At 41.0% G+C, this 25031-nt stretch overlaps 1 protein-coding gene across 1 annotated transcript; it reads left to right on the top strand.

Annotated features, from left to right (window-relative positions):
* Window positions 1-423: 423 nt before the first annotated feature.
* On the top strand, window positions 424-22250 carry Cog4 (conserved oligomeric Golgi complex subunit 4). Its single transcript, XM_080273720.1, has 18 exons — window positions 424-451; window positions 1146-1310; window positions 2697-2894; window positions 3865-3955; window positions 4146-4232; window positions 4612-4805; window positions 5707-5863; window positions 9717-9849; window positions 10303-10444; window positions 11520-11767; window positions 14164-14308; window positions 15842-15928; window positions 16835-16964; window positions 17549-17685; window positions 18304-18489; window positions 19168-19305; window positions 20741-20811; window positions 22133-22250. Exons 2-18 carry the CDS (start codon window positions 1173-1175, stop codon window positions 22173-22175), a joined length of 2325 nt encoding a protein of 774 aa, XP_080129846.1. The 5' UTR covers window positions 424-451; window positions 1146-1172; the 3' UTR covers window positions 22176-22250.
* Window positions 22251-25031: the final 2781 nt, after the last annotated feature.

Genomic DNA, 25031 nt, shown 5'->3' with positions numbered 1-25031 from the left:
TTCTACAGAATTGACCTACATGTATTTGTCTTGTGAATTTCTTCTCAGTAAGGCTTTCTTTTAGTTCTGAAGATATTCATTCATTGAAAAAAAAATCATGTATTCATATTACTATTTTTCTTTCTCAAAATAACTCATCGAGAAATTAGGCGAAGTTGAAGCCAAGTCCAAATAAATAACGAGAACATTACACGTCAACTAACACTTTTGCACATGTAAAAGGAAAATATCTTTATTCACTTTATAATTAATAAATTATTTGGTATTTATGAAAGATTTTTATATATTTTCTAGTGGAGTATTTAATAAAGAAAGGAAAATCAAAACAGTACACACGGATCCGAACAAATTGACACTTGGCAGATCAAAACAAATGACCACGGGTTCTGGTCGGCTTTTAAATTTTTGACGTTGCTATGACAGGTCTTGTATTTTAGAGAGGTCTTGTGTGGTGAGTATCGTCATCCATTCTGGGGACTTTACCATTTGTTATGAAATAGCCAGTGGGGGGTTTATAGGGTAACACATAGGGGAGGTAACTGTGGCAACCTGGATGATGTTGTGGCCTTGTGTCCCAGAATGTTAAGTGAAGAACCCACCACAAACTCCAAGACCTAAGTTATGGATCTCAGAACCGTGATAAACAGTCTCACGGCTTGAGCCCCCTTATCTCTTACTTTCGGTACCCCCTCCCTGACTGGTTAATGGTGCCCTTTCAGGCATGAGATATATGTCTGTGGTTTCTGTAGGCGTTGTGTACTGTATAAGCAGCGATAATGAAATTGTTGAAGTAGTCTGTTATCCATAAAGATGAGAGTGCAATTCCAGGCTGGGGCAGGGAGCAGGTTGATGATTCAAATTTTTTTAAATAATAGACTTTACCAATCTTCGACCAGACCCACTGGCAAGTCATAATATCACATGTGCTGCCATAATACTGGTACTTCAGTCCTGAAGATAACAGCTGTAGCATATAGTCAGTTTGGATGTTCAGTATTAATGTAGTGTGGAGGCATATGGCATATTGGAGAGCTGCTGAGCCTCAAGAAATTGACTGTCAAGTGTAAAGTAAGCTCAGAGTCAGAAATAGAATATTTAATTACTCTAGATCGGACTAATCAACACTAAGTTTTGTATACTTCCAGCACCAAAACAATACACCTGCTGTGTGGATGTGCCGTCTAGTTTTTGGTCATCACAACGGAAGACAACTAGCAAAAAGCATGGAAGGGCCAGAACGTATTGATCCTATGAAGCTGACATCTTTGACAGATATAAAGTCAGCATACGACAAATTATGTGAGGAGGAGGTGAGCAATGTTTAATGATTATATACAACAGCTTGAATAGTTTGTAAATGTTCAGTTCATTTTCCTTGTAGTATTATGGTCTTACGACAGTCTCTTCTCTTGGTTTGTATTATTGCTGTTAGAGTGAGATTTATTTATTCCAGCCTTCCAGTATGACGTCAAGAATTTTTCGGACTGAGTTATGATCTATGGAAATAAGGTTTGATCGGTTTGAGATATCTGATAAAGAGAATTTAATATACTGGTATTGCGGTTTTATAATATTATACCATTAGAAACAGTCATAACTGCGCTAGGTTGGTTGGCCCACGCTAGGCAGCTCCTGTCAAGGGATGTGAGTTGTCTGTGAGAGTAAGATGAGAATTGGAAAGATGAATTACGGAAAACAAAGTGTATACTGTATACCGGTATTAGATCAGGGTCATTATGAAGTTTAGTTGTGCAGCCTTATTAATGGATACCAAGCAAATGAATCCTTGCATGACCTGACATAACCCAAGTGTGAAAGCCATATACAGTACAGTACTTCAGTCCTAAACTTAGCAGGAGGCGGTGGCTGAATCGGTAGAGAGGCGGCCTGCAGTCCTGATGGACCCAGGTTCGAATCCCGGCTGGGGCAGGGAACAGTTTAAGGATTTGAATTTCATTAAAAGCAGACTTTCCTGATCTACCAGATGACCCGCCGACATGTCGTAAAAATACCCCCGCTAATACCAATACACCAGTCCTGTATGAGACAGCCCTAGCATGTATTCAATATGGACGGTGGGTGTTAGCGCCGAAGTGGTGACATGTGGAGGTGTAGGAGGACTACTGGGCCTTGGGATAGGCTACTGCCCCCAAGATATAGGCCCTGAAGCCTTTGCCCAGAGTCGGACACATAAAAAAAAAAAAAAAAAAAACCATTGTCCCCAGTTCAAGATAGGAAGAAAGAAGTAGGTGGATTTCATGGGTAAGTTCAGTCTTGTCAGATCTGGTTTGTACAGTATGGCCAGGCAACTATTCTTAATCAGTTGAGCCTGGAAATATCTTTTTCATTGTATTCTTGCGGTCTCCCGACAACTTTACATTGCCTAGGACAGAATTTTTGAAGTGGAGGGGTTGAAAACTGAATAAAAAACTTTAGAAACTTTGCTTGGATTCAGGATGTTGATAATTTCCAGTAGTTCATCTTATTTCCAGTACTGCTGTAGAAAAATAGACAGAACTGTGGCACTGCTTCATTTCCATAGCACATTTGTATGACTGCAGTAACATCATATTCTAGTGTTAATCTCTTGTTTGAGCACAGCATTCAAGATGGAAGAACATCAGTTATATGTGTAGATAAAGTGAACGGAGTATAATTCAGTGTTCCCATGGTGCTGACTTGTATATATTGTTTAGGTGGTTGTGGGTGCCCGACTGGAGTGCAGTGTGGGTAATCGGCACCAGCTGGAAGCCCGACTTTCTCAGCTGGCACGCCTGGCACCAACCCTGCAGCTAGTACAGGCAGATGCACGCCAGCTGCACAACACTATCTCTTTCACTCACCACTTGGCCAATAATGTCTCTGCTAAAGTTCGACAACTTGATCTGGCTAAGGTAGGTATAGGCCTGTCACCATCAGTTGACCGAGATTTTTGTCTTTTTGCAGTTTATTTCACATAGTTCATTGGCAGAAAAAAACAGTGGTATGGCTCTTCCATTTTTTAACAGTTCTTTGTGAATAGTGTTATATTCTAAACTTGATATTAGGCGCTCCAAGCCAGAGGGGCGACCGTGCATTTTGCTTATTTTCGGTAATTAGTTGTTAAACTTTGACATGGCTAATTATACGATGGTAAAATTATACTTATATGCATTTTATTGTTTAGCTTGAAAGCACCAGCCAAGACGAATAAAATGGTGGTAAACATGACATGTTTAAAGTACAGTATATTGTAGTTTGGCAATTAGATGTCAAAGCAAATACCGGGTAAGCAAAATGCACGGTCGCCCCTCTGGCTCGGAGCACCTCATATCAAGATGGACAGGTGGCAATTTTTTTTGCCTAGTTTAAGTGAAGAGAGTAGTTCTTTGTGATGAGTGTCATATTCTAGACTTAATATCAAGATGGACAGATGGCAATGTCTTTGCCCAGTTAAAGTGAAGAATATATCAAGATCTACAGATGGCAATTTTTTACCCAGTCAAAGTAAGAGAGTATATCAAGATGGACAGATGGCAATTTTTTTTTTTTCCCCTGTTAAAGTGAAGAGAGTACAGTTTAATGAACTGACCCTGTGCTTAATATTATCTTACCCACTCACCACTTGGTCAATAGTGTCTTGGTTAAAGTGCCACAGCTTCATCTGTCTAAGGTACCGTTGGTAGAAAACTGTTGAATCAACTTTGCTCGCAAACCTTTGATTCCAAATTGTAAGCTTCACTACCTATGTGATGATATTATTTTAGCAGTGTTTAGTGTATAAGTAGTTTCCAAGATGTATCATTGTGAGTGTTTTTTTTTTTTGTTTTTTTTTTAACAAAATATATATTCCAGTAACTGGTATTGGTATGTATTGTGGTACAGAGTCGTGTGGTAGAGACACAGGCAAGAGTGGGAGATTTGCTGGACCTTGAGGGCTGCAGTGGAGGTGTTGCCACAGCACTAGCACAAGAAGGTCAGGGGCTCTGCTCACAAAAATACAATTTCCTCACAAGCATATTTTTGTATGACAAAACTGACATGTAGTTAGTTTTGTGATGTCCCTTCCTTGAGTCTGTGATACAGTAGAAAGAGATTAGTACATTGTCTGCTTGGACTGAAATGGCACATATGAAGGGGGTAATAATTGAACATTGTTATGACAGACTACGAAACAGCAGCAGCTCACATCCACCGCTTCCTGGCGATGGATGAGACTCTCCTACTCCACACGACCGACTCTGCTAGTAAAGGTGCATGTTGCAAGCTTTCTCATCATTGTTCATTTTTACCTACTACACTTCACTTTTTGTCTTATTCTTTTACAATAAATATCTTGATTTTAAGTGGTGGTGATCAGAATCCACTCACTTGATATAGTGCTTTCTTCAGCTGAGTGTGGAATGAGTAATAAGCCAGATCATTTCCTGCAGCTCATTAAAATGAAAGAATTGAGGTGAGTGTCTGTAGTTAGACTCTCATGATATTGTAAACTAATAAGATTTTTATGTACCGGGTATCTTTTGAAACTGAATAGTGATGTATTTTGATTCCCAGTTACTCTAAGCTGATGTGTAAGATTTTCATATACCATTTCATGAAACTACATGTAATCATCATCACCCTCAACAGCCGAGAGTGTTGAGACCTGGTTTGACCGACTGCGGCAGGCAGAGAAGGAATTGAGTTCCCTGATCACTCACAAGTTTGATGAGGCTGTCAAGAAGGAGGACATGGCCAGTGTTGACAGGTTCTTTAAGCTATTTCCTCTGCTGAATAAACATGATGAAGGCCTCAAGAAATTTACCACGTACCTTTGTGCAAAAGTGAGTCATCACCAACATTGTCATCACCATGAACCTGTTTCTTAGTACCTCAGAACCTGTTTATCCTTCACTCATTATGTATCCTCAGATACTATGGCTTTACTCTCGCCCACATTCACTGTCACATACTTTTGCTCTTCTTTATCTAATTTTACCAACCAGTGATCATTCATTCATTCATCGTTCATTCATCATTGAATCCTACGCTGCCTCATGAGGAGCGTAGGAGCCCAGGGCTAGGCAAGTTGGTCCTGACATTAAGATGAGACTGACCAGCCTCACTCATCCCTGAGTGGCATTACATGAGCAATAAACCCCATCCACCTCTTGGATTTAAACCTTCACTGGCTCAATCCAATTGGAGCACCATAATTACTCACTAAATCACCAGGTGCCAAAATTTGGTTATATGGTTACCACTCAGCATAGTAAATGGTTTCCTGGTGTAAGGAAACCATTTGGCTCGTCACTCAGTGTAGGGTCAACCACAGGCAGAAGGAAGAGGAAAGAAGGAATGAAAAAGAGAAGAGGGAGTGTAAAGTCAACCTTAGGCAGAAGGACGAGGAAAGAATGAAGAAAGAAAGACAGAAGAGGATGGAAGGAAAGTAGGATGGGGGAGAGGAAAGGGTAGACACCTGAGAGCAGCACTGCATCGAGTGAGGGGATGGTGAGCGCCCCCACCTACCATCCCCAGTGATGTCTCAAGATATTTTTGCTCAGTGTGGGAGAGTCTTCATACTGAAGGGGCTAAAAACACTACAAGCTTTTTACTGCAAATAATCTTTTTTTATTAATTTACTCTACTGGTGTTTTTGAATCACCAGGTGATTTTATTAAACTTAGGAATACCCTTCATACTGAAGGAGTAAGTTTGTAAAATATACCATTTTGTACATTGCAGATCCAAGAAACAACTGCACAGAATCTGGCATCAGCTCAGGCACTTGGCCCACGAGAGAAACGTGCACACGTTATCTGGGCTGACACCTTCACACTGCTGTTTGAGGGCATTGCAAGGACCATTGAAGTGCGCCAGCCCATCATTGAGACATATTATGGTAAGGCACTTTGTTATTCAATTGTCTGTTATAAGTTTCATTAGAAAAGTACCCCACCTTTTTTCCATCTGATGAGTTGATATTACTGCAGGAAAGATAATACTAGGGTTCTTAACTGTTTTATTTCATTATATCATCATCATCATCCGGACCTCCTTTCCCACCCAAGGGCAGGGTGAGGAGTAACAATGTCCAGACAGCACAAACTTGCCCAATCCAAATAGGCCACAATTCCATCCACTCATCATTCAAGCCCCTGGAATCCTGGCTCTACCAGATACACCAAAAACATTCACCACATTCTGCAGTTTCACACAAACGTATCTGATTGAGTCAGTCTGGACGCTGCCATGCTCACAAGGGGTGCCAAAGTTCCTGATCATGCACTTCTCCTCACAACTTTCATCCAGCCAGCTCAATCTCTTGTCAGTTCCCTAGCCTCACTGACTTCCAAACCTCTCTTCCTCAAACACTCATCCACCATATCTCTCCACCTTCTCCTTGGCCTACCTCGCCTCCTCCCTCCTTCAGAATCACTCAGGTATACCTTTTTCACCACTCTGTTGTTATCCATGCATTCCACATGACAATACCATCTCAGGACACTCTCTTCGATTCTGGTGTTCACCGACTTCCTCACCCCACACCTTTCACATCTCCACTGCTCTTACTCTCGACTTTTCATTTTCATGCCACACCATAGTCTCACACCCATATGTTAAAGTTGGCACTAACACTCCCTCATGTAAGCCTCATGCAGCTGCAACACTCAATCTTCTGTTTCTTATCAAGGCCTTCATTGCATCTGCTACTTTTCTTCCTTGTGTCACTCTTCTTTCAACTTCTTTTGCACATTTTCCTCTCTTTTCTATCACTGTACCCAAGTATTTGAACGCTCTCACCAATTCCAGTCTCACTCCATTCGCTGTGACATCACACTGGGAGTCACCTTCTCTCTCAGTAACCATCACTTTACTCTTCCCTGCATTTACTATCAAGGCACAACATTCACAGTCATCGGCAAAACTCTGCACTAGCCTACCAAGTTCTTGTCTGGTACTTGCAAGCAGTACTGCATCATCAGCATGCAACAAATTTGAGATATTCCATCCATCACCATCCACTACCAATGCCATCCCTCTCTCCATTACTCGTGTTTTTACTTCTCTCATCACTCCATCCATATATATATTGAACAACCATGGAGACATCACACAGCCTTGTTGCACGCCCACACTGATTGTGAACTATTCACTTAGATGCCCATTAACCCTTACACATGCTTCGCTACCATCATAAAAACTCTTGACAGCACCCAGCAGCTTACCATCTACACCATACATGCACAAAACTTTCCACAATCCCTCTCTGTCTACGTTGTCGTATGCTTTTTCCAGATCCATGAATGCCATAAACACCTTATGGTCCTTCTCACAAGCTTTCTCTGCTGTCTGTCTCACTGCAAATACTTGATCCACACATTCTCTACCACTCCTAAAGCCACCCTGTTCATCACTCACTAGGACTTCTGATATCTTTCTTACTTTCTCTATAATTATCCTTCCATATACCTTCCCTACCACACTCAGTAAACTTATGCCACGATAATTCTTGCACTCACTTCGCTCACCTTTATTCTTGTACTGGGGTACAGTCACAGCCTTTTTCCATTCTGTAGGCACAGTTTTGCTCATCCATGCCTTCTTGCATATCTCCAACAAGCACCTCATTCCACTCTTTCCACTACACTTATGCATCTCTGCATACACCTCATCAACCCCAGCTGCTTTCCCATTTTTCAGCCGTTTCACAGCGCTCCTTACCTGTGTGAGTGTCACGTCTCCTGGCACTACATTCCTTCTCTGCACACCCCCAAAACTAATCATGTTTACAGCCGCTCTGCTGTCTCTATTCCCATTCATCAGGCTTTCAAAATATTCATTCCATCTGGTCCTTACTTCATCTCCATGAGTTAGTAACGTACCACCTGCATCCTTCACACCATCACATTTCTTTCCGCATTCACTTCTACATTTCTGCACCTTTTTCCAGAATAACTTCCTATTTTCAGAGTAGTTTGCATTCATTTTTCTTCCCAGATCATCATTTACCTCCTTCTTTTTCCTCTTCACTAGTCTCTTTACGTGCTTCTTGCTCTCGATATACTTAGTTCTTATTTCAACTGATCTCCTATCCTGTAACCACTTTAGCCACTTCTTCCACTCTCCCTCCACCGCTTTCTTAACCTTCTCATCCCGCCATGCCGTACCCTTCTTTTTTGTTGATACTCTTGCCACACCACACACCACTTTAGCATTCGTAACTAAGCAATCCCTATTTGCTTTCCACAGGCTGTCCAGATCCAGTTCATTCCAGTTCACTGATTTTAACTCGTCCTCTACTTTGGTCCTGTGATCATCTGCCATTTATTTAATCCTTAGCTTCTCAACTTTCAGTCTTTCTCCCTGACTGCTCCTCTTTCTCTTGATCCAACTCACTCCTCTCAGCTTGATCTTGCCTACCACAAGCATATGATCTGACAGACCTCCACATCGTCCTTTCACAGCTCTCGTATCAGCAACCAATCCCATCATCAACCTCTCTACAAGCACGTAATCAGTCAGGCTTCTTTCAACATGATCCCCGTTTCCTCTATACCATGTATAGATATGTGCATCTTTGTGTTTGAAATATGAATTACAAATGCACAATGACCTCTCCTGATACATATCCTTTAGCTGATTCCCATTATAATTTTCTCCTGGTACTCCATAACAATCCATTATGTCATCCTCAGGACCAGTGCCTACTCTTCCGTTCATATCCCCGATCACGATCACTTTATAGCTCTCGGGCATTTCTCCCACTACTTCACCCAGCTCATCCCAAAACCTGTCTTTCTCTCTCTCACTCCTGTCCTCATACGGTGCATATGCTGCAATCGCTGCCACTTTCACCTTCTCAAACTTGAAGTTGACATACATACACCTCGAGCTGACACATTTATAGTCTCTCATTCCATTCTGCCATATCTCATTCATCAACCAAGCAACTCCTTCCTTACATCTTCCTCTCCCATTCATTCCCGATCTTATACATTTCACATCCTCCCACTCCTCCACTTCGCACCCTTTCATCTTCGTTTCACACAATGCCATTACAGCATATCTCGCACTCTTGAACACATTCACCACTTCCACCCTCTTGCTCTTCTCATTCACATCTCTCACATTCCACATGGCCACACAAGCGTGCCTACTTGGTTGGGGCCCTGGGGAGGTATTGGGCCCTCCGAGGCCTCTGAAACTACTGCCATGATTAAGTGATTTTGGATAGGGGAATCTGGGGGACACTTAACCCTGCCAGAAACCCCAGTTATATGGTTACCACCCAGCGTAGTAAATGGTTTCCGGGGTACAGGAAACCATTTGGCTTGTCACTCAGTGTAGAGCTTATATGGCATCACTCTACATTGAGTGAGTGGATGATGGGTGCCCCCACCTACCATATATTGGGCACTTGATGTTATTGACAACCTTGCAGTACTCAGTCATGGATCAGCATTCAAGCTGGGGTTATGGCTCAGTTTTATCAAGTTATGTCAAGTTCACCTCTGCACTCCAGTGATGTGTTTTATACTCTGTTATTGCATCCTTCAGATAATTTCTGGTATACAGTATTTATCTTTGAATATATAGCCATTGTTAACTCCATTACTACTAGAGGTGTCTCCTAACTTGAGTAATACTGTCTGGTGGTAGAAAGAATAAAATAAGAAAATACATGTACGTAATTAAATTTAAGGGATTTAACCATTTTTATTTGCAATATGTAATGGGCATCCTGTGGCCAGGTCCTGGGAGACTGTCAGTGGTGGTGGAGATGCTGCAGAGGGAGTGTAACCGGCAGGCTGCACGCATCGGCTCAGAGATGAGAAAGCATCGACGCCTAGATGCCATTGTGGCCTCAGTTCGCACAGCTCTCAGGTATGTATATTTCTCTTCTCCTAACCCCTTTATTACAATGGCATCTTTTTGTAATGTTAAACTTGTTTCCTGTGGATGATTTTGTCCATTTTAGTAAAGACCTTTTGTAAGAAATAATCTCAATCTTTTCACCATGATGAAGTATGTTATTTTATTGTTGTTACCAGCAAAGTGCTTTATTCAGCTTAGAAAGTCTGTTACTTAAGTGACCAAAGGCAGTTTTTATTAATACTGAAGCAGGTGTGACTCAGATGTGGGGTATATGTTTCTGTACTAATGTGTTCTCTGTGTTGTGGTTCAGGAGTGGTAGTGTCAGTGATGGGGTGGAATTGTGAAAGGATGCGTGTTGTGTTGTGTTGGTGGCAGGGTATGTGTTGTGTTGTGGTGCAGAAGTGGTGGTGATTGTGATGTATGGGTAAGTGAGGTGTTTTAATGTGCTATATTGCCATGCAGGAGTGGTGGTGGCAGTGTTGGGGTGGGTATGGTGAGAGGGGAGGAGCCAGACCCCCGTGACCTGGACACCTTACTGGGTGAACTGACGCTCATTAATGCACGTGCTGAGCTGTACCTCAGGTTCTTGCGCAGGAGGGTCATTGTAAGTTCTTTGACATTTAAGTCCTCAATTGTTGGTGACTTGGTAGTCTAAAGCATCAGTTGAGCTGCTTTTCACACCACTTCACACCTGTAAATGTGCCCGGAGACTTTTTGATCATGGAATGCCATTCGAATTGCAAATCAGTTGCTCATCTTTAAATTTTCTGAACAACTGTAATCTCAGGTCCCTACACCTTGCAAGGGTCATATTGTATGGAAATGAATGTTATTTGTTGTTTTTGTTTTTAACAATACATTTGTAAATTATTAGGATTACCACTCTCACTGTGGTTAACTTTATCATCATTCATCATCTAATCCAGTGTTTCTCCATGAGGAGCACAGGAGGCCAGGGCTAGGCAAGATGGTTCTGACATTTAAGATGAGAGTGACCAGTCCCACTCATCCATGAGTGGCGTTACGTGAGCAGTAAACCCCAACCACCCATTGGATATAAAACCTGCACCAGCTCAATCTGATTGGAGCTCCTTAATTGCCCACTAAACCACCAGGGGCCATAATTTGACCATATGGTTACCACTCAGTGTAGAAAATGGTTTCCTGTTGTACAAGAAACCATTTGGCTTGTCACTCAGTGTAGAGTCACCCATAGACAGAAGGAAGAGGAAAAAATGAAGGAAAGAAAGACAGATTGGGAAGGATGGAAAGAAGGAAGGAAGAGAGGAAATGGCAGGCACCCAAGAACAACACTACATCAAGTGAGTGGATGGTGAGCACCCCTACCAACCAGTCATTCCTTAGGTTAATGAATCTTTTGTTGACTCTTTTGTTCGTGAGATTCCAATGCCTTTTCTGCTGATACTGATTTTAAATCACTTGTATTACGAAATGCTGTTTTTGTGGAATTTTCAGCTAACATGAGAAATTCTAAGTCCTGTAGGCATTGAAGTACAGTGTGTCAAATCTTTCAGCACCACCAGTAGCCTGATTCCTTATGAAAATTACCTGGTATTTATTTTTGTGCCAGGAATGTCAACAGACTACAATGTCCATACGCTTTTCTCTGCAGATACATCCACTCTGTGGCGGTATCTAATGTCATAAAATCTTTCCAGGCTGATTTTGAAGCATCGATCCCTAACAAAGAGGAGCGTGAGAAGGAGATCAGTGCATTTGAAAGCTCAATGTGTCGGTGGCAGCTGGTGTGTGACATGGCAGTAGTGGTAGGGGATTATACAGTGTTGGAGCAGTTCTACCTTCACCAGTCCTTCAACAAGGCCCTCGCCATGGACACCATAGAAGATGCCGCAAACACTTCCTCCCTGGTTGACGATGCCTTCTATATAGTTAAAAAGAGTGTGAGGCAAGTGGAATGTGTGAACTTTTCGTGAACTGCAAGGTACTCTGTAATTCTTTATTGAACTGACAGTTTTCTGTAACCATGTTTTCTCTTTCATACTGTATAGTGCATACCTGGGTTCATTCTTTCTCTTATCAGGACTCGTACTTTCTGTTTCATACTTCTGGATTCATGCTTTTTCCCATATTTTTGGACTGTATGTTTTCCCTCATGTTGCTGGATCCTACTCCTGCCATGACTTGGGTGGAATATAGGGTCCCATTAATATCCCTGTACTCGTCTGTTACCAAAGTAAGGGAGTTTAAATGGCAATTCCAGTGATGCTGGTAGCCTAAAATTGTTGTTGTTTTTAATTTGATTTTATTACCGTACTTTTTAAAACCATTGACTATCGGATATGTTTATGAGAAGCTACAGAACGGTGTGAATGTTTTTGGCTTATCCGATAGAGCCAGAATGCTGGGGGCTTGAATGATGAGTGAATGGAAGCTTGGCCCATTGGATTGGGTAACTTTGGGCTGTCTAGACATTGCTACTCCTCACCCTGCCCAAGGGTGGGAAAGGAGGTCCAGATGATGATGATGATTTAAAAACCATTAACGTCATACTGATCTTGAACACTTCTCAGGTGTTTGTGAGAGATCAAGGCATGTGGAAGCAAGAGAGTTTTAACACTCAGATATTCCAGACAACAATAGTGATAAGGAACAGGGAAGTGAGCATGGAAGTAAAAAAGTTGCTGCATGACAGTGTTGAGATACTACCCCTAATGTATGGAAATGGAACTTGGATCTTGTTGGAAGGACACAAATCAAGAATGAGAGCAGTGGAAACTAGAGGGGTACTCAGAGAGTGCAAACCTCTGCCAATGCTGGATCCAGCTCTGGATCCACCCCAAAATTTAATAAATTCTTTTTTTGCCCATGGCCCACCCTTCCAAAAAGATTCATTGAGAACTTTTGGAGATACTGTGCAGCAGGATTCGGATGTGGATCCGCCTCCAAGTTTAATGAATTCTTTCTTGGCCCATGGCCCACCCTTCCACAAAACTTCATTAAAATTCATTGTGAAGCTTTGGAAATACGGTGTGTTAGGATGTGGATCCAGATCCACCCCCAAATTTAATCATTTGTGTCTTGGCCTATGGCCCACCCTTCCACAAAATTTCATTGAAATTTCATTGAGAACTTTTGGACATATGATGTGAACAAACAAACAAAGAAATCTGGATCACAACCAAAATCAAATCGATTGTTCATTGGACCATAACCATCCATCCATCATCCGATCCTATGTTGCCGCATGAGAAGTGTAGGAGCCTGGTGCTAGGCAGTTTGGTCCTGACATTTAAGATGACAGTGACCAGCCTCACTTATCCCTGAGTTGCATTATGTGAGCAGTAAACCCCAACCACCCCTTAGATATAAACCTACACAGGCTCAATCTGACTGGAGCACCTTAATTGCCCACTAAACCACCAGGTGGGACATAATTTGCTTGTATGGGTACTACCCAGTATAGTAAATGGTTTCCTGGTGTACAGTCAGTGTAGAGTCACCCATAGTCAGAAGGAAGAGGAAAAGATGAAGGAAAGAAAGAAGAGGGAATTTAAAGTCACCCGTAGGGAGAAGGAATTGGAAAGAATGAAGGAAAGACAGAAGAAGAAGGAAGGAAGAGAGGAAAGGGCAGACACCTAAAGCAGCACTACATCGAGTGAATGGATGGTGAGCACCCCCACCTACCACCAACCCTATCCCTCCAAAAAATTTCATCAAAATCTGTTTATAACTTTTTGATCCTACTTAAAGTCAAGCAGACAGACAGACAAACAAACAAGCAAACAAACAAACAAACAGGGGGTAAAATATTCCTCCTGGTGGAGGTAAATGAGTTATTTGAGAAGAGCATGTGGAGTTATGTGGAGAGACAGACTGACAAGTGAGGAAGTGAAGGAGCATTGTGGTGTGGATGTGGATGTGGTAGAAAGCATTAGAAGTACATTGAAGTGGTTTGGCCATGTGAAGTGGATGGAGAGTGAGAGACAAATGAGGAGAGTGTATGTGAGTGAGGTGGAGGGGGGGGGGAAGAGGGAGGGAGAGGCTGTGGATGAGCTGGGGAGATGGAGTGGTGAGGTATATGAGAGAGGGGTGTGAGCTGGGAGCAGGGCAGTGAAATAGCGTTGGACAGGGCGACATGGAGGCGATTTGTTTGTGGCCACCCCTTACAGGATTGAGGTGTCTGGCAATATATAGATAGTTTGCAGAATTTAGTAACTACTTCTGGTGTTTAAATTGATCAGCTTTACTTTGACAACAGGAGCAATTAATCCCTAAACCACACACATATGATAGTGCGCAGTGCCGTACTGTAACCATGCAGAAATGTCGTGTCTCAACCAGGCGAGCCATAGCATCAAGCAGCGTGGATGGTGTGTGTGCCATGCTGAACCATTCTGTCACTCTGATTGAGACTCAGTTGGCGGAAGGATTCAAGCAAACACTTCGCAAGGGCTTCCCAGCTCAGGGCTACATAGACTTGAATCAGGTGAGACTTATCTCATGTTATGTTAGTGTACAACTGCCAGTAATTCTTTGATCTGGGGTTCTGAACCATTGAAGTAAAATTACACCCCTTCTAGCCTACACTCTGATGCAGTGTTGTTGTTGAGTGCCCCTAGTCTGTTTGGCTGAGCAGACCCCTCAACCACCAGCAAACAAAAATCCCATGCAGTGAATCTGTGTTCTCCTACAGTAGATAGGACCTTGCCACAGTGAGGTGCAGGAAAGAGTGTGAAGGTTTGGTCCCTGGATGGTTGCTGCAATTGTCTCTCCACCCAGTTAACAGGGGCATCATAGTAGGTTCTGCATCACCCCATTATTTGGTTTGGGGCATTGTAAAAGAACAATTTACTGCAACTGAACATTGCCAAAAAGAAAAGGGATTTTGAAGGCAAGAGGTATATAGGAACCAAACAAATTAAAGCAAGGATGTATGAAGGGTGTGGATGAAAAAATTAATGTGAATATTTTGGGGGGAAGGGGGGGAGAAGGATAATGCAAGGGAAACAAATGAGCAAAGGTGAGTAGAAGTCTTTCCTGTTCCTGACAAAAATATGATTTAATATTGGGCATAAGATAAATAGATTGATATTTGATATTTTGATTGCTATTGTAAATCATTGATAAGAAAGTATTTATTGTTTTATAGTGGGGGCATTGTGGTAGGTGGGGGCACTCACCATCCACTCAGTACAGTGCTGCTTTGGGTGTCTGCCCTTTCCTCTCTTCCTTCCTTCCTCTTCTGTCTTTCTCCCCTTCATTATTTCCTCTTTTGCCTATGGGTGACTTTTCACTTCCTCTTCCATTTTTCATTCCTTCATTCTTGCCTCTTCCTTCTGCCTATGGGTGACTCTACACTGAGTGACAGCCAAATGGTTTCCTGTACACCAGGAAACCATTTACTATGCTGGGTGGTAACTATATAACCAAATTTTGGCGCCTGGTGGTTTAGTGAGTAATTATGGTGCTCCAGTTGGATTGAGCCAGTGCAGGTTTATATCCAAGGAGTGGTTGGGGTTTATTGCTCACATCATGCCACTCAGGGATGAGTGAGGCTGGTCACTCTCATCTTAAATGTCAGGACCAACTTGCCTATCCCCGGGCTTCCATGCTGTCTATGGAGCAACATAGGATTGGATGATGGATGGATGGCTATTACTTTGCCATAGTGGCATTGTGATACAGGTTTCAGATTGGAATAAACTGTGTGTTATTGCCTTATGGTTAAATCCAAGAGGTGACCAGAGTTTTCTCTAGCATGTAGATGATGCCAAGGATGTAGGTTTGTGTCTTATGGGTAAATGACCTGGACTGTCGTAGCTTTGTCTCCTATGGTACACTTCCAAAAACAGTAATAAGGCTTGGGTGTTACTTTTGTTTTGTTTCTAGTTATCCTAACCTTACATGTCAGAACTAAGTTGTGAACCCCAGGCCATAATGTCCCTTATGATGAAAAAATAAAGGATTGGACAGTGGATAGATAGGTACAATGTTTTTTTTTTTTTTTTCATCATTCCAGGCATATACTGTGCTACAGTCAACACTGCAGGCTGGTAAAATCAACTCGACTACCACAGATTCTGATGCTCTCCGACAGAAGTTCCTGGTATGTGACCCACTGTATTATTACCACTGGATAATCCATACATACTTGGTTTCTACTATAAATGTGTAGCAAAACATTACCAGTACTCATATAAAAGCAGATAATTGAAAACCCAAATAAAATAACTGAAAGTAAAAGCAGACAGTTGAAAACACAAATATATCTCTTTGGGGGTGCTCACCATCCACTCACTCAATGTAGTGCTGCTTTTTGGTGTCTGCCCTTTCCTCTCTTCCTTCCTTCTCCTTCTGTCATTCTTTCCTCTTTTTTCTGTCAACAGGTGACTCTACACTGAGTGACAAGCCAAATGGTTTCCATTACACCAGGAATCCATTTACTACATTGGGTGGTAGTCTTATAACCAGATTATGGCACCTGGTGGTTTAGTGGGTAATTAAGGCACTCCAATTGGATTGAGCCAGTGCACGTTTATATCCAAGGGGTGGTTGGGGTATATTGCTCATGTAATGCTGCTCAGGGATGAGTGAGGCTGGTCACTCTCATCTTAAATGTCAGGACCAGCTTGCCTAGCTCTGGGCTCCTACACTCCTCATGGGGCAACATTGGATTAGATGGTGAATGAACGATGAATGAAATTATATCTCTGAATGGAAATGGAATTTGTAATGTCATATATCCTTATTTTATTTTATTTAACAAGTACAGTCAAAGAAACAGTGGTTGAGTGAAAAACTTGGTTACTGATTATTACAGTCATATGTCTACCTGTCTAACTAAAGCCAGGTGCCTTAATCCCATAAGAGGTGGCCACAAACAAATTGTCTCCATGTCACATTGTCCCCTGTCATTCCACTGCCCTCCTCTCAGTTCACACACCCTTCTTTTAAATGGTATACATGGTGTATATGAATATATATAGAGTACTTATTGCCATTTGCTTTACAGACAGCACTGAACAACACTGAGACTAGCATTCGACACATCAAAAGTCTTCATGCAACTCTGGAGGAGAATATCAGCAGTGCCATGGTTGGTCTCAGTCCAACTGCAAAGGCAAAACTGGATTCCTGCTTAAGTGAGTACTGTACTATAGAGTCTCAGCAAGGAAAGTTTAAGATCTGCAATTCAGTTGTAGTCAGTTGTTTTCACCTGACAGAATGGGTCATTCCCTTAACTTGAATACAAATTTGTGGTTTCATGAATTTTGATGAACCTAAGTTACTGGTTCTAATCAAGTTTGTCCTCAGAGCTGACTACACTTAGCCATCAGCTGAGCTGAAAGAGGATACAAAGCTTCATCATGTTAGTACAAATGCACTTTAGTTATTATCACATTACAGTCAGATACCTACAGTATATGACCATTGCTCTCACCAGCAATGTATGGTGCAAGCAGCTTCATAACCCCAGTAGTAAACGGGGAAAAGGGGGAAGTGTTTAGGATTGAAAATTCTGTTAGTCCCAATATGTCTGACTCCCAGTAGGATATCACTAGAGAGAAGCACATGATAAAAAATTCCTAAGATGTTCAAAGTAATTAACGGTCATGTTGTATGTTGGTTCCGTCATGTGATGGTCAGACCTAGCTGGATTTTTGGCCTAGCTGATATCTACATACAGTATCTGCTGCATATATCTTTTTATAACTTCATCTGCCAGATGATTTGAAGGCAACTACAGGGAAACTTGCAATGGTGAGTGAGTTTGGGATGTCACAGCTGCGAGCTACAGCGGTGAAACCAAGAGTCAAGCCCTGGGTGGACTCCTTCAACACTACCTCACATGATATTAAGGAGGTGGGTATGTGAGACAGGGAGAGGGAGTTAGAGCTATGTTAGTTTGTCCATCCATCCATTCATCATCCAATCCTACATTGCTCCATGAGGAGTGTAGGAGCCCGGGTCTAGGCAAATTGGTCCTGACATTTAAGATGAGAGTGACCAGCCTCACTCATCCCTGAGTGGCATTACATGAGCAGTGTTAGTACTGTAAATTTCTGTAATGTGTAATATTCTTGTTTACTTAATACTTTCTAGTAAATAATCAGTATAAATATGGAAACTGCCCTTAAGTTGCAGGTTTTCAGATACTTTAATTCACTGTTATTGAAAGTTTGGATATACAGGTCTTGATAATCAAGGAGGTTTTTTTGCATTTACCAATGTTTTAAAAGAAAGTAACTTTTTCATTGTGATGGCATTTTTCCAAATTTCTTCTTGCTACCTCCAGATTTTTGTTTATTTGTTTGTTTTGGAGAGAGCATATTTAGAGACAGGGTTAATAACAATCTCCCTGAAACCCTTCAGGCCAATTTCTCTCCTAAATGTGAATTATGTTGTCTGAAGGTAACAAGGATGAAATAGCATGAAACACAACATAGGATTGAAGGGGCTAATACAGTATTGTATTGACAGGAAGAGTTTGCAAGCTACGAGGCCAATGACCCATTCAGCCAGAGCTTGATGGTGCAGGTGGATGGATTGCTGGGATCGTTCTTGCCACTGCTGACCGAGGACAACTACCGTGCTCTGGTGGCCGTATTGGTGGCGGAGGTGGCACAGCAGTTGGAGAAGGCTGTACTTAAGACTTCTTTCAACAGGGCAAGTACCAATCTCATTTAATTGGGCAAACTTTTGGTAGGTCTCCTTCTGTCAAGTTTTTATCTTGCTTTGTGAACCCTGCTTCAACCTACCCATAAGTACTGTAGTACGAGAGGTTTGGATGAAGATGATGATGATAATAGTTACTTATCCTTGAAGCAATTAATGTGCATAGGAAGCCTCAGTCCATCAGTCTGGTAATGTGTTTTTCATTTTAATCAGGCCACAAGAAAGTATTGTTCAGTTATTTTCCATAGCTCTGGTACTGAAGAAACTGATTAAGACTAACCCTTGCAATTTAAAAAAATCTCCTCAAAACTGAATAAAATCATGTGAAAGTAGGAAGAATAAGTGAAAAATACATAACCAGATTGAGCCAGTCAGATATTACCCTTTTCATTGTACTGTAGTGAAGTGTTTAACAGTTAAAGAAGGAATAAATTCTTTTACCTTAACTTGGCCTAGATTTTTTACCTTTTGCATGTCACTTAACATAGGTTGTTGGCGGAAAAATACAGAGTAATGGCTGTAATTCTTTCCATGGCACTGCATCATGGCTTGCATCATATTTTAGTGTTAAGCTGTTGATACAACTCAATTTTCAAGATAAAGAGATGGCAGTTTTTGTCCAGGTTAGAGTAACAAGAGTATGATGAGTTTGATGTGTTATTGTTGCAGCTGGGTGGGCTCCTCCTGGACCGAGAAGTGCGAGCCATTGTGGGTTACCTATCCCAAGTGTCCGAGTGGGGTGTGAGGGACCAGCTGACACGCCTCACACAGATGGCAACACTACTCAACCTGGAAAACTTAGCTGAGGTACCACGCATCTACTTACATTGGTTAATGATTTTATGACGATGTACAGTATGTTTGTACACTTGCGTCCCTGCTTACAAGTATTGGTTCTGAGAGATGGTATGTAATTTAAAAAGTAAGTTGAAATTCACAGATACATGAAACCAAACTTGTATAACTGCATTTTTGTATTATTGGTTCTCAGAGATGATATGTAATTTAAAAAGTCTAAGTTGAAGTTCACTGATACATGAGACCAAACTTGTATGACTTCATTTTTGAATTATTCCCACTGCTTATTCGCTTTAGGAAGATCCCTGTCATTCAAGCTTTAAATTTAGTATACTTCTTCAGCAACTGACAATCCAGATGTATTGAAATCAGCAAATCCTCTCAATGATTAACCCGCCCCATCCCGACGTTTTCTGGGCAGTGGTACGCCCCAGTCCTGACATTTTTGGACCTTGTTTTTTTTTTTTGGCTCAAATATCTGCTTTTGGTGAGAAACATCGAAAATTCATAGAGAAATCGCTCACCTGAGGTTTAAAATACTCAATTGAGGTATGAGTACTTACTTACCTGACTGGGTTTTCTAACAGGCTGGCACCAAAGAAAACGAGTTCTGTGGGAGGGTAACTATTTTATCCACTCATAAACAGTATTTATTTATTTACTTGGGACGAATTTATATGTAGTACAAGAGTATATTGGTTTTCAAACAGTAATATAGGCATTATAAGCATTGTTTCACTCACTAACTCATCACCATTCACGACCTTTTTTTTCCCACATTACCTGATCATCATTTCTGACTGTTTCTTCCTCTAATGCTATGTAAACTTTGTCCTCCACATTGTCATCGATTGGGGAATCACTTTGGCCCTGAATGTCTTTATTGGCCAGGTCACTGGTAACAGGTGAATTGCTGAGACAATGGCATGCAGGGGGGGGGGAGAGGTTATGCGGTGTAAGGCATTGTCCCTGCTTGGCATCTTGTAGAGGAATAGAGGCAGGTGTCCCGTGTATACGTGCCAAAAATCACTTGCGAAAATTGAAAATTGTGCAAATCAGGGACCTTGCAATGTTGCCATGTTAATTCACGTCGCCGGGACATGAGTGCACATCATGTGCGGACGTTAATTCACGTCACCAGGACGGCGCGGATTAATGACTGAGAAAAACTTTATTCATGTATGCACAATATTTGGTAAACTTACAAAGCAGTGCAGATTAATATCCCAGGGATGGTTGGGATTTATTGCTCATCTAATGCCATGCAGGGATGAGTGAGTCTGGTCATTCTCATCTTAAATGTCAGGACAACCTGCCTAGCCCCGGGCTTCTACACTTCTTATGGGGCAACACTGGATTGGATGATGAATGAATGAATGAATAATGTAAAGCAAATGTGTTGATTTTAGCATATTCATATTGGATACGGATTTGTATATTTCAGGTGTCCGAATATTCAACGACAACAACTTGGAGACTAACACCGTCAGAAATGAGGAAAGTTCTACAGCTCAGGTAAGTTTTAGTATTAATTTTTTGAGCCATATTCTACATTAACCACATCACTCCACTAACATTTTTATTTTGTGACACCTTCAGATGATTTCATTCAGCTTCTGGCAGATTCCTTTAAGCAAAAGAGTTAATATGGACTAATCTAACCCCTCCCATTTGAAAAACCTGTCCTGTGAATAAAAATGCCTGAAGATAGCAAGAGTAAAAAGTCACCATGTTGAAGGGGTACACCATTTCACTCTGATACTTTATTTTGTATTCCAGCATTGCTACCACCAGATGCTTTTACTCAGATTTAGAGAGACTTTTTGAAATGGTAGAGTTAGTCTACATTAACTCCATCACTAATACAGGTACTGTAGAGGTCGAACCTAAATTGAATAAAGTTGTTTGGTGGTAACAAGAATAAAACAAGTCATTTGTTAATGATATACTGTAGTTAGCTGCTGTATTACTTAGTAATTTCATATACCAACTTGCCTAGCCCTGGGCTTCTACGCCTCTCATGGGGTGATACAAGATTAGATGATGTATGTATGTATTTATGTTTCAATATTAAGGTGCTGGTGTATTAACACCTTTTTCCGTTATTCATGACTTTTTTTTTTTTTTTTTCCTCGGTCATGAAAAAGAAGCAAGTCTCACTTTGTAATGCTTCATTTTAAGGTGCATTTTGTCTCCACACATCCTAGACGGACTGACTGAAGCAAGGACTGACTGTTGGCAGGTTCATGAGATAGGAATTTAGTATGGATGCGGTTGGAATCAGGAATTATAGTCACAGCACGCAACTCTGAGGTTGTTATTATCATGCCTTGGCAACCTACCATTCAAAAGTGCATCTGATTTAGTGTATGAGACATGTGATTCATATATTGTTCGTGTATAATATTTGTGTATAATATATTCATGCATAAAAATATGATTGTGTATAATATGATACGAAATTGGACACACTTTTGAATGGTGGGTTGCCAGGGTATGATAATGTCAACCTCAGAGTCGTGCGCCGCAACTAGAGTGACTTGTTTTAGTGTATATTAAGTTAGCCAGGTGATGTTGCTTGTCACATATAAGTAAAAATGTATCTGTTCCAACAGTTGTCAGTTATACTGTGTAGCAATATCTGTGATGTACTGAACTGATATAATTACAGGGTACACATGTAAAGTGTTGTACGGTATTTTTATACCTGGAGTTCAATAGGGTGAAAACTGTGCAGTTTTTTCAGCAAGTAACAGTTCAGAACAGTAAAATGCAGTATTATAAAGGCTGATTTTAGTTCAAGGAAATAATACCATAATTTTCTCTGCTTTTCCAGAACGGACTTCAAAGCTGATGAAATAAAAAGATTGAAGCTGTAGCATACATTATTTTCCATAGGTTAAGAAAAAAAAGTCAAGTATTTATTGTTTCATACATTTATAATCTTGTTAACTATAAATTGATATTGTTTTTATTATAAGCTGTTTATTGGGTAATGGAATGGCTGTACAGTATTGTTAGTGTGTAGTGTAGGCTGTAGTAGGTAGCCTGGCTTCTTTGTGTCTGTACATTGTTACTAGTATCTAGTTTTATGCACATTTTCGTGCCAGGTAATATACAAATGCACCACTGATGATTTTTAAAGTAACAAACAAACATACCAGTATTTTGCAAGTGAATTATAAAAACAAGCAGTTGAAATAAGTGAAAATGCAGTTAGGCTGAAGTACAAATGGTCAAATACCAGAGCTGGGCACTTCCACAATCACTTCTGCAAACCGCAAATTCTGGAATTGCGGAAGTGTGATTTCATTTGCGGATTTGCATCTGCAAAAAAGTCTAGGCAAATTTGCGGTTTTGCGTTTGTGGAAGCACTTCCGCAAATGCAAATCTGCCTGCAAACATCTACGTGGTCTAGCCCAGCAAGTAGTGTCTGGCTGAGTTGCTGGTTTACCGGCGCCGGAGTGGTACTGGTTTACTGGCGCTGGCCACCACTCCTGCTCTGTCGCCAGACGTATGTTAAATATTGTAATATATATAATAAATTCATCTTCAGTACAGTGTACAATAGCAGTTTTCATTATCATACATTTTGTACGATAATTTTGTGATTCCTTCAAAGAGAGAGAGAGAGAGAGAGAATGGCTGAAGATCAGATTCATCTCTTTTTTATATTCACTGGTTTCATACCAAGCTGTCAGGAAATGAATGAAAATGGGTATAAGCCAAGAGGGGGCATCGTTTATACACGTAATTAAATAATAAAACATAACATCATCATAGCAAGTCTTATTCTGCTTTACATTGGAGGGTTCCTCACTACATTATATACTGTATGTGCTTTCTGGGGGGAGGGTAAGAAATAAGAATCTAAGGATAAAAGCCAGCAAAGATGTTTTTCTCCCCCAATATGAAAAATATTAAGCCTAAGTCAAGATCAATTTATTTTCCAGATTCTTAGATGTTATAATGTATGCTACTGATGTAAACTACATTGATACTAGAAAGACATGTTTAGCATAGGCCTACAAGCCAGTAACAAGATGAAAAGTGCAAAGATATGCTATGAAGCCTCCCAGTGCACCTAGAATATGACCTTTAGTCTAAATTTCAAATTTGTCAGACTTATAGCATTGCCAGTGCCAGTATTTCAATCTCAGCAAAAATCATTAGGTAGATAAATTACAGATTCAACAAGAAACACACGAAATGAAACAACAATTTTACCATATGCCTTACCAGACAACCACCTTTCCCCATGCGGTATCAGTATAGATACTGTAGATAGATAGACAGATAGATGGATATACCAAATGTTGGAGTTGTCTCAGTTGTTGGAGGAATCTCACTGTGACTAAGGAGAGAGGACTGGGGAGGTTAGAGCCGAGGAATAGAGGTGGACTGGTGTGTCAACTTGTCCAATGTGAGCTGTGAAGTGTAATAATTTAATTTATTTATATACAACAGTGAAGGATTTACCCTTGTTTTGTAGTAAAAACAGTCTAATATACTAATAATAATAATTGAAATATATATAATAGTTTTACTATAACTGTACTTTTATATATCCCATTCACTACTTTAGACAATTTCCAAGCTTCATAAAGTCACCTACTGTTAGTCAGAATTGAGTACGTAAAGATATAATTGTAGTGGATGAGGAACTGGAGATGATTTTTAACCCCTTGATAATAAAAATTATCATCCTAAACTTAATACAAGAAATGGTGCCAAGGCACAGTAAACCTGTCCCTGGCAGTCTTAGTGCTGACGTATAAACACAACAGGATATCTAGTCAGAGTTGTCACATATCAAATTTGGAGTAAATTGGATGAAAATTAACGATTTTATACCCATTTGAAATTTTAGTCCTGACCCACATAACACTGACCTTCCTACTGCTAACTGAGGGGTGCCTCCCCTAATGTAATGAGGCATGTTATAGGATGCAGATTTGAAAAAAGAAACCTTTAGGTTTTGGTTTCATGTCAATATGACAAATTTGAAAGGAGTTATGGCAATTTTTTTTTTTGGGGGGGGGAGGCTACAGCCTGGGCCTTGGCCCAATTTGGCCCAAAATTGTATCAGGTGATGCCCTTTCCTCTCTTCCATCCTTCTTTCCTTCCCTCCTCTTCTGTCTTTCTATCCTTCATTGTCCTTCTGCCTACGGGTGACTTTACACTTCCTCTTGTCTTCCTTTCTTTTTCCTTCTGCCTGTGGGTGTCTCTGCACTGAGTGACAAGCCAAATGGTTTCCTGTACACCAGGAAACCATTTACTATGCTAAGTGGTAACCATATAACCAAATTTTGGCACCTGGCGGTTTAGTGGGTAATTATTACGCTCCAGTCGGATTGAGCTGGTGAAGGTTTATATCCAAGGGGTGGTTGGGGTTGATTGCTCATGTAATGCCACTCAGGGATGAGTGAGGTTGGTCTCTCTCATCTTAAATGTCAAGACCAGCTGCCTAGCCCCGGGCTCCTATGCTCCTCTTGGGGCAATGTAGAATTGGATGATGGGTGGATCAGGTCATAGCCCATCTCCCTGTAATTTTAGTCAAAATCACACCAGTAGTTTTTGTGTAGTAAAGTTGTTAGCAGACAGACAGAAAAACCGAATGAAAACAATATCTGTCCCCTAGCCCCTCTGGGGTGGAGACGGGTAATAATCCTCCGATGGTATACAGAATAAAATGAAACTGATGCTGGGGTAATGAAAGGGATAAAAATGGTTTG

The sequence above is a fragment of the Coenobita brevimanus genome, chromosome 55 (assembly GCF_032717465.1).
Source record: "Coenobita brevimanus isolate Jiangsu-jjx chromosome 55, ASM3271746v2, whole genome shotgun sequence".
Lineage (NCBI taxonomy): Eukaryota > Metazoa > Arthropoda > Malacostraca > Decapoda > Coenobitidae > Coenobita > Coenobita brevimanus.
Note: the sequence above shows the minus strand (reverse complement) of the source record. Positions and strands in the feature narration are given on the sequence as shown.

Excerpts from the sequence above, each read along its gene's own strand:
- Cog4 (XM_080273720.1), top strand. The coding sequence starts at position 1,173 with ATGTGCCGTCTAGTTTTTGGTCATCACAACGGAAGACAACTAGCAAAA. Across the intron at positions 16,965-17,548 it reads AAAACTGGATTCCTGCTTAA|ATGATTTGAAGGCAACTACA; the intron begins GTGAGTACTGTA and ends TTCATCTGCCAG. Across the intron at positions 20,812-22,132 it reads AGGAAAGTTCTACAGCTCAG|AACGGACTTCAAAGCTGATG; the intron begins GTAAGTTTTAGT and ends CTGCTTTTCCAG.